Source organism: Myodes glareolus, chromosome 9 (genome assembly GCF_982192425.1).
Source record: "Myodes glareolus chromosome 9, mMyoGla1.1, whole genome shotgun sequence".
Taxonomy (NCBI): domain Eukaryota; kingdom Metazoa; phylum Chordata; class Mammalia; order Rodentia; family Cricetidae; genus Myodes; species Myodes glareolus.
In genome coordinates this window covers 17,653,845-17,666,051 of record NC_142034.1, presented here as the reverse complement: position 1 = coordinate 17,666,051, position 12,207 = coordinate 17,653,845, and the positions used below count along the sequence as shown (strand labels likewise).

The following is a 12,207-nucleotide window of genomic DNA, read 5'->3' as shown; positions in this document are numbered from 1 at the left end:
TAGCTCTGTGTCATATCTAGTGTATTTTAAAGTAGATGTAACTGATGGCAGATGATACATGTTAGAAAAATTGGAGAAGAAGCTATTAAAGTAAAACTTGGATCTTTATCACCATTGCATATCTGTTTCTGAAAGAATTACTAAAACGTCTTTAATCTCAGTACTCGGGAGGCTGAGGCAGGCAGATCTCTGTGAGTTCAAGGCCAGCCTGGTCTACAGAGTGAGTTCCAGGACAGTCAGAGCTATATATTGATACCCTGTACACACACACACACACACACACACACACACACACACACACACACACTATAATGATACGGAAAGCGGTAGAGAAGTCAACAGGCCCTTTCTTCCACCTGTTCCCGGTCAGTGAAATCCGAGGCTCTGATGATGGTGCAGGAAACCTTCCAGCTCCCTCTCCTCTATAGCACAGCTTGTCCTGTTTTCTTCTCCTTAAACTCTGCAGTTCCACATCTTTATGTTCCTAGGTTTTTCTCTTTATTCAATTTCTCTTCCATATAAAATCTCTTCTGTCTTTCTGAATTTCTCACCATCTGTACCAATACATTGAGTAGTTCAGGCATTAGTTCCTGCAGGAAGGAATCCTAGAACATAGTGGGCTAGGCTAGCGGCCCCTGACTCAACTGTTGGTTAATACATGGAGTTTAATTACTGGAAGCCTAGATCAAATCCAGTAACATTTTCAAAAACTGTTTATAATGACTCCCAGGCACGGTGGACCATACACTTGTCCTGACCCAATTACATAGGTGTAAGTGCATCGAGATCACGTTAATTTCTTGAGTTCCAGGAATTTAATAAGTAAATGGAAGATTCAGATGGTGGAGATTTTTATTGGATTTTTTACCACAGATGTATCTTATTTTTCATGTTTTTGTTATAAATTCCATTGTTTCTTTTCTCATAGCTCATGGGAAGACTGATCTGGGAAAGGTGATGGATAGACTGAAAGCTGCCACAGGTGAGCAGGCAATCCTGAATCCAAAATGCTCAGCATTTATAGTAACTCTGCTTTATCATCCTTCAATTGTCATGGGAATTGTGGCATTTGACCCATTTGTTGAATGCTTAAAACCAGTCAGTGGCAATTTGCTTGTTTTCTGGTGTGTTTTTTTTTTCATTTCAATATATTTACTTTTATTTTAGAGTAGCCAATCTCTATAGCAGCAAGATAATAGCTGCCACAAACTTTGGTAAATACTTCAGATAACTTATAATGTCTAATAATGAGACTGGCAGATAACACTTTAGTGTATGCAACTGCTTTCATGTATGCAGTGGAAGAAAGGGATGCGTGGTGTGGGTATTTCTGCATTCAGAGTTGCCTTGACGCTTAAAAATGTCATGTGCATGTACATACGTCTGAATGTGGGTGTGTGTTCCTGAGTTCAGGTACCCAAGGAAATTAGAGGCATCAGTTACCCCTGGAGCTGAGAACCAAACTCTGGGCCTCTGTGAAAGCAAAAACTGCTGAGCCATCTTTCAAGCCCCGTGTGCCTTCTTTTATTAGCACTTGGGGATCAAATTTCTTCGACTGTGATAGTGGGTACCCTGTAGAAATGTTTGCCCCCTGCTTCATTCAGCACCTTCTCATGCAATGTAGTCATAGCTTATTTCCCCATTTAGAATTATTAGATGATGCGTTAGATTCATATGTAATGATTCATATTGATTTTTTAGGAGGAGAAGTGGATAACAAAAATGTGGAAACTGTTATATCAAAAATGGGAATAGAGCTTTCAGACAGCGAACTCTCGAAACTGATGGAAAATCTGCCTTTCGATGGTATTTCAAATCCTGATATGATTTTAGGGCATTTTTGGGCTTTTTAATACTTAAAATTTTTTCCCTAAGACTAAAGAAATTTAAATCTGTCTCTAAAAAAGTAAAATGTTAACTTATTCTTGAGGGAAATTCTCACCTATGAAATTCTTAACTTTTAATTTGGGAATAAGCATGCCCACCATGTTGAACTATGCTGTCCAGAGGAAGGAGTACCCGATGCTAGCCTTACTCACAGATACCTGCAGATGATTATGGAATTAAAGAAAGGAAAGAATTATGTTACCCTAGAGAGGGGTAAAAAAAGGAGAGGTGGAGCAAGCACACACATGTGCGTACACATACACACATGCTTGTACACACAGATACAAGTACACACACACAATGCACACTCACACAATTGTACTTCTCCTAAATTTTCCAGTAGCCCCATCGTGTTCTAAACTCTCAAATTCTATTTTAATGGAGCACTGTTTAATGCAAGTATTAAGGTTTTAGTTTTGCTGAACTAATTGTAGTTAATTACCAGATTATTTCTCTGTTACCTGAAACTTGCCCCCCTCCTTTTTTTTGTAGATGATGGCAAGGTCTTTAAGAACCGGTTACTGGAAGTCGTGAAGTCTCTCAAAGGTGAGTGAGAAGTGCAATGAGAATACAAATAAGGTTGTGATCCTCGCATTGATATAGTCACCATGACAACGAGCGCTGAACGAGTTGACAAATGTCTCCTCTGTGTCTCTTCTTACAAGAGGAAGTTCCACACAGTAAGGGAAATACCACATTTTGAGTTTATGTAACAAAAATTATAGAAATGATTACCAGTGACTCAAAGGATTTGATCAGCAGCAAATACAAGTAGAATTGGGGTTTCAGCCATTAACATTCAACCCTGTGTATTATTCAGAGAAAAGAATGTTTTCTGTGCACAAACCAAAATCCCTGAGTATCTGTTGCCATTTTAAGCTTTCGTCTGTGTAGGTTCCTCGAGTCAAGACTCAAAGGGTTAGTTCTAATTAAATAATAGACTTTGAATGACTAGGTAGATAATGATCCCAAAATAGTATCCAAGCTCTGTGTGTAATGACATACTGCTCAAAAAATTCAGTGTGGTGTGTGTATCAGAAAATCTAAGAAGTCCTCTTAGTGCCATTTAATCGTCTCTGTGCCCTGTTCTTTAGGTGGTAGAGTCGATGCCAACAACCTGAACACAGTTCTGAACAATATGGGAGTCAAGCTTTCAAATCCGGAGCTTAGAGATCTGAGTCAAAGCATGCATGTTGGTGGTAAGCATCTGATCAGACATCAAATGTCGCTCTTCGTGCCGCTGCAATATACTTACATAGACTGTATAATTTGTAAAGAAGAGAACCTTATTTTCTCAGTTGGGGAGGCTGTGAAGTCCTAGATTAAGGCCCCTGCATCCACTGAGTGCTTCTTGCTGTATCATTACACGGTAGAGCCCTCATGGACTAACCTATTAAAATTCTACTTTCAAGGCTAAGGAGATGGCCCTATGCTAAAGCCCTTGCCATGCAGGCATGGGGCCCTGGGTTCAAATCCCCAGATCCTGTATAAAGGGGCATAGCACTATGACTGTAATCCAGCACTTCTGCATTGACATGGGAGACTCCCCACAGGCTCGAGAGTCAGGCAGCCTGGCATAGGCAGCAGTTATAACACAGATCCTGCTTCAAACAAGGTAGGTGAGGAACAACACCCAGGGCTGCCCACTGACCACCCCCTGTGCACCATAGTGTGCTTACGAGCGTGCACACCCATGTGCACATGCACACACACACATGCCACCACCACCAAGTTTTTTAATCTCACCTTTTAATAGTATTAAAATGGCATATGAATTCTATATGAGTTGTAAAGAGGATGTACATTCAAATAATGGTATCCCGATTTAGTTCAAAGAACCTTGTGTGTATCTAAGTTTGTTTTTGTTTGTTTGTGTTACATATCCTTTTCAAAGAAGAGGGGAGAGCCAAGAAGAACCAAGTGGGAGACACCAGGCAATACAGCTGATTGTATTTTAGCACATGAGCAGCTGGTTTCCTATCTGAAAAAAATAAAGCATTATTCTTTGGTCTATGACATTTTTGCTCTCACAAGTATCATATATAAACAAATCTCATTCACCAAAAGCCAGAAGTTGCATCATTGAAATTTTTAATTTTTTTAAAGATTTATTTATTTACTTACTTATTATGTATACAGTGTTCTGGCATATGCACATACAAGCCAGAAGAGGGCACCAAATCTCATTATAGATGGATGTGAACCACCATATGTGGGAGCTGGGAATTGAACTCAGAACCTCTGAAAAAGCAGCCAGTGCTCCTAGCCATCTCTCCAGCTCCCGAAATTTTTAGCATTTTAAGACTTTTAATATTTTAAGTGACAAGAAATTGAATGAATCATTTGCAGAATGTTCTTTTGAATGTGTGCGCAATCTTGGAACAGCTTTATCCTGCTGATTAACATGTTTACTGCTTCATTTGGGGGATGAGCACACATAAAATCTACTCTTACTAAGCATTCAGATACAGAATACACCTGCATTAACTACTGTATGGCAGATGTCTTAAACCATTTCTCCTCTCTAGCTGAACACTGCATTCTTTGCCCTCATCTTCCCAACTTTACTCCTGGGCCAGCCCCTGTTAGCCAGTATTCTACTTCTTATCTCCAAAGTTCAGCTGTGTGACCCTCGGTGTGTATTCTTGAAACCATGCGGTGTTTTTCTTTCTGTACCTGACACCTCATTTTGCCCCTTCCCTCCCAAAGTCGCTATTTTTTTCTTACCACTCTTACTAGCACTTCAGTACTATGTTGAATAGAAGGGATGAGAGTGAGTACAGCTGTCTTGTGATAAATCTTGGTGGAAAAGCTTTCATATCCCCATTAGCTGGAATGTGAAACTGTGGTGTTTTTGTCAGTGTCCTTGAGTATATTGAGGATCATGGGTTTTTTTTTTAATCCATTTAGTTATTCTATGTCTGTTGGTTGAAGAATGTGGTCATTCTCTTTCCACCACAGTAACAAAATACCTGCTATAGGTTATTTATGAAATAAATAGATGTCTGTATGGCTTAAGAGTTGTGAAGAGTCAGAGCCTGACATTGGCATAGACACACCTCTTGGCTGTATGGTAAAGGTGGCTCTGTGTGTGCAAGTACCTTGAACTGGGAGCAGAATGAAAAGATGGTGCCAAATTCAGCCTAATGAACACCACCAGTGACCCCCATAAGAGCCCTCTGAGGCCGTGTCTCAGGACACTATGGTATCTGTGGTGGAAATGGGGCTTCAGGAGCCCTGACTGTCATGTCCCTACTGAGCTCCGCACTGATTACAACCAAGGTAGAGTGACATTCAGGATGCTTTCTTCTTTCCCAGTCCGTCCAGCCTGAGATTCCCACCACTCCTTTGCTATACACCAGGGTCACCTTCAGAAACCACCCAAAATATAGTTTTTCTCCTTTTTAAGGAAGACACAGGAGACAGTAGTAGGTTTCTCAAGTTGATCCTCTTGCTGATGTCACTCTAGAATCTTCCTTTTCTGATGCTTGCCAAGGGAGAAAAGACAAAGTGATAGCCTAGAAAGTCTGTTCCGTCACTGTTTCTGAAGTGTGTGAACAATGGGGATGGTGCCCAAAGGATAACAATGCGAGCCATCCTACACATATACACAGAGTCCCTAGTCCCTGCAAGCTGTCCCCATGCATGTACAGAATTCCATAGTCCCTGCGAGCTGTCCCCATGCATGTACACACAGTCCCATAGTCTCTGCGAGCTGTCCCCACGCATGCACACAGAGTCCCATAGTCCCTGGAACTGTCCCCACGCATGTACACACAGACCCATAGTCTCTGCGAGGCGTCCCTACATGTGCACAGAGTCCCATAGTCCCTGCTACATCGTAATGTGGATCTCATCTTCTCCTATAGTTGATGAGAAAATTCCTCTCCAAACACTGCTGGAAATGCTGAAAGACTTTACAGGTGAGTGGAAAAGTTATAAAACTGGGGTTTGAGTTAACCACATTTTATAGTCACTGATATTTCTCAATACTCAGTGCTTCAGTATTGCAAAAATTCTGGTATTTTTATATACTTGATAATGATATTTGATTAAAATTCCATGTTTTAAAGTTCCCCTTAGGTTTGGAATGAGATTCTATTTAGTCTGTTGTTTATGATGCTATAATTACTTCAGCGGTGCTTTGTAAACACTGTAGAGAAAGGCATAACAAGTCTGGATGAAGTTTTCAACTAAATTGTGTCATTGTAATTCTTCTTTTAAAAATCAAAATGATTTTTTGGCTAAGCATAGCATCTCATAACTGTAAACCCAGAATTTTGGAGACTGAGGCAAGAAGTTCCTGAATTCACAGGCAGTCTCAGCTATAAAATAACTTTGAGGCCAATGTGGGACACATAAGGAGAATAAAGAAGCAAAGAAATGAATATAAAATTATATTGGAAAAAATTTTATCTAAGTATCTTTTAATGAATTGAGTTGGGCCTGAGAAGATGGCTCAGTAGGTAAAAGTACGTGCTGCCAAGTCTAATGACCTGAGTTTGGGTCCTAGGATCCACGTGGTGAAAGAGAGGACACTGACTCCTACAAGTTCTCCTCTGGCCTCCACCCATGCACCACACACATGCACATACACTAAAAAATAAATGTAATAAATTTATACAATTTCATTCTGGAAGTTATTGTTCGCCACTGTAAAAGAAGCTTATGTATATCATGAAGATAAATTTAGTTACTGATGCTATAGCTTTAATTTTTTTCTTTTTACTTTAATCTTTGGCCTGAAAACTAGGGTACTTTTAATTATGAAGAGACTCTTCTTGTTAGACGTCAAGCATGGTCTGAACTGTGATGCTCAGCCAATCTTTTTTGACAGGTGAGAGGATTGAGCCTAGTGATGTACACCGTTTCCTGGCAAACCTTTATATCGAGCTCACAGACAAGGAACTGGAAAACCTGTTGAAAACACTGCCCCTCGATGGTGAGTCAGTGGAGTTTCTTGGAAGGTTGAGGTTCTTTTATCTGTAGGCAGACATTTCTCTCCCACCTGCCAGTTCCCAAATAACAGACACAGAGGCTTAATATTATTTGTAAATGCTCAGCCGATAGCTCAGGCTTGTTATTAGCTAACTCATATTTAAATTAGCCTGTATTTCTCATCTGTGCTTTGCCATGTGGCTCATGGCCTATTACCTCATTTTCTATACGTCCTGCTTCCTGGGCGACTGGCTGGCATCCCCTGACTCCGCCCTTTCTCATCCCATCATTCTCAGTTTGGCTTTCCTGCCTAACTTTATCTTGTTCAGCTATTGGCCAATCAGCTTGTTTATTAAATCAATTATAGCCTCTTCCTGTAAGCGGCCAGAGGTGACCCGTGAAGATGGTTCGCTACTCTCTTGACCCGGAAAACCCTACAAAATCATGCAAATCGAGAGGATCTAACCTTCGGGTTCACTTTAAGAACACCCGTGAAACGGCCCAGGCCATCAAGGGTATGCATATCCGAAAAGCCACCAAGTATCTGAAAGATGTCACTTTGAAGAAGCAGTGTGTGCCATTCCGACGGTACAATGGTGGAGTCGGTAGGTGCGCCCAGGCCAAACAGTGGGGCTGGACACAGGGTCGTTGGCCAAAAAAGAGTGCGGAATTTTTGTTGCACATGCTAAAAAATGCAGAGAGCAATGCTGAACTGAAGGGTTTAGATGTAGACTCTCTGGTCATTGAGCACATCCAGGTGAACAAAGCCCCTAAGATGCGCCGAAGAACTTACAGAGCTCATGGCCGGATTAACCCATACATGAGCTCTCCCTGCCACATTGAGATGATCCTCACTGAAAAGGAACAGATTGTTCCAAAGCCAGAAGAGGAGGTTGCACAGAAGAAAAAGATATCCCAGAAGAAACTGAAGAAACAAAAACTTCTGGCACGGGAATAAATTCAACATGAAATAAATGCAGATAAAAGTAAAAAAAATCAATTATAACGACATATATTCACACTGTGTACAGAGGATCATCCCACAGCATTTTTAGCATTGCATTTTTAATTGTTTCAAGTAATTAAAGGATAATTTTTAAAACTAAGATTGATGATGAATAAGAAAATTATCATCATCAGAGTTTGTTTTAGAAATGAAGCAGCCCTTGATAAATGTTTTATGGTCCTTCCCCCACACCAGTAATAAGTTCCCATCATATAAAAAGAGGCTAAGAGGAAATGGAAGAAACAAAAAATAAAATCAGAATTTAAAAGAAAGGAAAGCTACATATGTGTTGATATAATAGGCTCTTTAGAGGAACACACTTAGCACATTGGGAAAGATCAGTTCATTGTTAAAGATGAAAAATTCGGGCAAAATATTGTTTAAAAACTCTATTGATTATTTAATAACTCATATGCTATATAATTAACACAATGAACGTGTATGTTGGAGCTGGAGAGATGGCTCAGTGGTTTAAAACACTGGTTGCTCTTTCAGAGGAGCTGGGTTGAGTTTCCAGCACCCACATGGCGGTTTACAACTCTGTAACTTCAGTTTCAAAGAACCTAACACCCTCTTCTAACCTCTTGGGACACAGGTCATGTATATGGTGAACAGACATACAGACAGGCAAAACACCCACCACATAAAATAAAAATAAATTGTGTTTCATACAGTCACAGACTTGTGTCCTCCTCACCATTGTCCATTTTAGAATATTTTTGTTATCCCCAAACAGAAACAGCACACCATTGCCAGTCATTCCTTTCCCCCAGTTCTTCTGTACAACTTGGACAGCCACTAACCCATCTTCATCAGTTTGCCTATTCCTAACAATTCATAGAAATGGAATTATCTAATAAGTGATTTTCTGTGAATATACACCTATGTCCTATAATGTACCAGTTCTTCACTTCTTTTGTTACTGAGTAATCTTACATATTAGAAATATTACATTTTATTTATTATTTGTTTCTGGGTAAATTATGTTTTAGCTTTTCTAGGGTGTATCTAGAAGCAAAATTGCTGGGTCATACAGTAACTTTTTATCTGTTGGCTAAAGAAAACCAGGGTAAGGGCTGAAGAAATGAACAGTAGTTAACACTTCTCTTTCAGAAGACCAGAGTTCAGTTCCCAGCACGCACATCCTGTGGTTCAAAACCACACAAAACTCCATCTCCAGGGGATCTGATTTACACACACACACACACACACACACACACACACACACAGAGAGAGAGAGAGAGAGAGAGAGAGAGAGAGAGACACCAAATAAATAATAAAATAAATCTTTTTATCTAGACTATCTTTCAAGGGCGCTGTGAGCTTTACACTCCACTAGCAGAGTATGAGGGCTCTAATTTTCCCACAACTCCTGTTACTACCCGTCTTTTGGTGTTGATGGAGGTTTCTGTCCCACCAGGTCCCGCAGTCGTTAAGTCCCAAAGAAATACACAGAGGTCTACATTAATCATAAACTGATTGTCATATTAGCTCAGTCTTCTTATTAATTAATTCTTACATCTTACATTAACACATTATTCTTGTCTGTGTTAGCCACATGGCTTAGTACCTTTATCGGCAAGGCAGTCACATCTTGCGACCTCTGTGTCTGGATGACGCCTGCAGACTGAATCTTTCCTCTTCCCAGAACTCTCCTGTTCTCATTGTCCTGCCTATACTTCCTGCCTGACTACTGACCAATCAGCATTTTATTAAACAAGTACAAGAAACAAATCTTTACAGGGTAAAACCATTGTCCCACAGTACTTTAGTGAGTGAAGTGGTACCTCAGCCTGTTTTTTCCTTATGTTTCCCAAATAGTACAGATGGTGAGCATCTTTTCATGTCCACATTGGCCATTTGTGTATCATCTTTAGAGAAATGTCTGCTCTTCACCTGTGTCCAGTTTTTTTGTTTGTTTTTGTTTTGTTTGTCGAGACAAGGTTTCCCCGGGTAGCCCTGACTGTCCTAAACTTGCTTTGTAGACCATGCTGGCCTTGAACTCACAGAAATCCTCCTACCTCTGCCTCTTAAATGCTGGGATTAAGGTGTGGGCAACCATACCCAGCCCTTTGTCTGTATAGCCTTTCTCAGTGAGGAAATTCTTTGTACATTGTAGAAAAGACTCTTACCTTATATCACTTGTGGAAAGTTTTCTCTGTTTCTGAGGATTGTCTTTATTGATGGTGTCCTCTGATACACAAAAGGTCTTTATTTGATGATACCCAGTTAATTCATTCTTCTGTTGTTTTTGGTGTTGATTCTAAAAAAAATATCATTGCCTAATCTAAAGATAGTGATGCTTATACCTAAATTTCCCCTAGGAGATTCAGTCTCTGATATTTAGGTGTTTGGTCCATGTGGGACGTATTTTGTGTCGGGGGTTAAGATTAGATGCCTAAGCAACGATCTTCTCTTATACGTGAATATCCAGTTTTTCCAGCACCATTTGTTAAAAGCATTGTCTTTCTCCCTTGGAATGATGTTGGCATCCTTATCGAGAGTGAACTGATTGTAACCATAAAGGATTGCTCTGCAGCTTTCTTCTATGGCGTCTATGATTCCTGTTACCCCAGAACCCCACCACATTGGTTACTCTGCTTTGTAGTAAGCCCTTAGGTTTAAAGTGTGGGTCTTCCTCCTTTGTCCTTCACTGCCAAATGAATCTTAGTATTAGCCTCTCCATTTACACAAACAAGCGAGTTTTGTTTTGATAGATCGTATAGGATCTGCAGATCAGTCTGAGGGAGAAGATCGTGTTCACAATGTTAAGTTTCGCGATGAGCTGTGAACACAAAGTTTGACTGAGTCTTTGAAAATTCCCTTCTATCATACTTTTTATTTTAGAGTAGACGTTTCCCCGTTCTGCTAAATTTATCCTAAAGCATTTTATTATAACCGGAATCACTTCTATTTGTGTTTATTAATTATATACAAAATGTAATTGGTGTTTATAAACAAGTTAGAAGTTTGTAACATTTGTAAATAAAAACAAAAAAATAAGTTTTTATTGTCAAAGTCATACTATTTTGCTAATCTCAAATTTACCCTAAAATGGTTTATGGCTTTTCTGACAGATACTGGGAAGTTTCATAGTAACAGGCTGCTGAAGGGTGTGAAGGATCTCAAAGGTAAGGGGCCACAGAGCAAGGCATAGCATCTGGATTCTCCAGGCTTTCTGCTGCCCAGTTATGGACTGAGGCCATAGAGCGCACAGCTGTGGTTCACCGAGCATACATTTCATCTGCTGTCGCAATGTCCTTTTTGTAAGATGAAGTCTATTATGCTTTTACCTTTGTTCCACTTTTTCTCTAAAGGAAGAGTGAAACAAAGAGCTGTCCATTATTGAAGTGCACCATGGAGTCACAGAGGTCGTAATCTAGAAACACAAACCCGTCCTGCTGTCTGTGCTATGAAATGAAGCTGGCATCTTCAGTTTGCTTAGCTCAACCTTCTAACACTGTTCAAACATGTCAGTTTATCAGTAAGAAAAATTTAAAACTTCCTGTTCTGATAAGGCATTTGAAAGGACAGATTTATTTGAGACTTCAGTCTTACTGAAACTAATATTGCAAAACCATAAAGTATTAGAATTTTTAAATTTCTTATTTTGTTTTAAAAATAGTTATTTAGGTTTAAAGCCGATAAATGATATCTTTCTTATTTTGCTCTCATGTGACTTTTTTCAAATGTTGCTTTACTGCCTCTTTTCGAAGGGGGTAAGATCAAAAAGGATGGTCTCCACAGTTCTTTGGAAAATATGGGAATAAAACTCTCAATGGAGGAATTTGCTGAAGTGACAAAAAACCTAGAAACTGATGGTGAGCAATAAGGCAGATTTAAATTATTTGTTGACTTTATCTCCTATATGATGAAATCTTTAAAATTGTGTCAATATTAAATAGATATTTTAAAACTTAAAGGAGATCCCAATGTTAAGATAAGAATACTCAGTTAAAAATTTATTAAAAAATTAATACATTTCTGCGTGAATTGTAAAAATTGCTGGGAATGGAGAGATGGCTCAGCAGTTAAAAGCACTGGCTGCTCTTCCAGAGGTCCTGAGTTCAATTCCCAGCACCTACATGGTGGGTCACAACCATATGTAATGAGATCTGATACCCTCTTCTGCTGTGCAGGCAAACATGCAGGCAAAACACTGTGTATAAACATAATAATTAATAATTAGTTAATTAATTAATCAATTCTTGGAACTAGCAGAATTACTAAAGCATTAGTGAGGGCTGGACATAGAGTGCAGTGGTCAGTGCTTGTCTAGCACACATGAGGCCCTACATTCAATCCTCAGTACAAGGAAGAAGGGGAGAGGGAAAAGGAGAGGAAGGCAAGAGGAGGAAAAGAGAGGAAGGAGAAAA

The 12,207-nt window shown here is 39.6% G+C and overlaps 1 protein-coding gene across 1 annotated transcript in view; it reads left to right on the top strand.

Moving 5' to 3' along the window:
• The window catches only part of Efcab3 (EF-hand calcium binding domain 3), a 362,829-nt gene that overhangs the window by 215,994 nt on the left and 134,628 nt on the right, over nt 1-12,207 (top strand). Inside the window, exons 101-108 of the mRNA XM_087909544.1 lie at nt 929-982; nt 1,702-1,806; nt 2,380-2,433; nt 2,982-3,086; nt 5,757-5,810; nt 6,725-6,829; nt 10,909-10,962; nt 11,548-11,652. Of these exons, the coding sequence (XP_087765670.1) occupies nt 929-982; nt 1,702-1,806; nt 2,380-2,433; nt 2,982-3,086; nt 5,757-5,810; nt 6,725-6,829; nt 10,909-10,962; nt 11,548-11,652 (636 nt within the window). The remainder of the gene's footprint in view (nt 1-928; nt 983-1,701; nt 1,807-2,379; nt 2,434-2,981; nt 3,087-5,756; nt 5,811-6,724; nt 6,830-10,908; nt 10,963-11,547; nt 11,653-12,207) is intronic.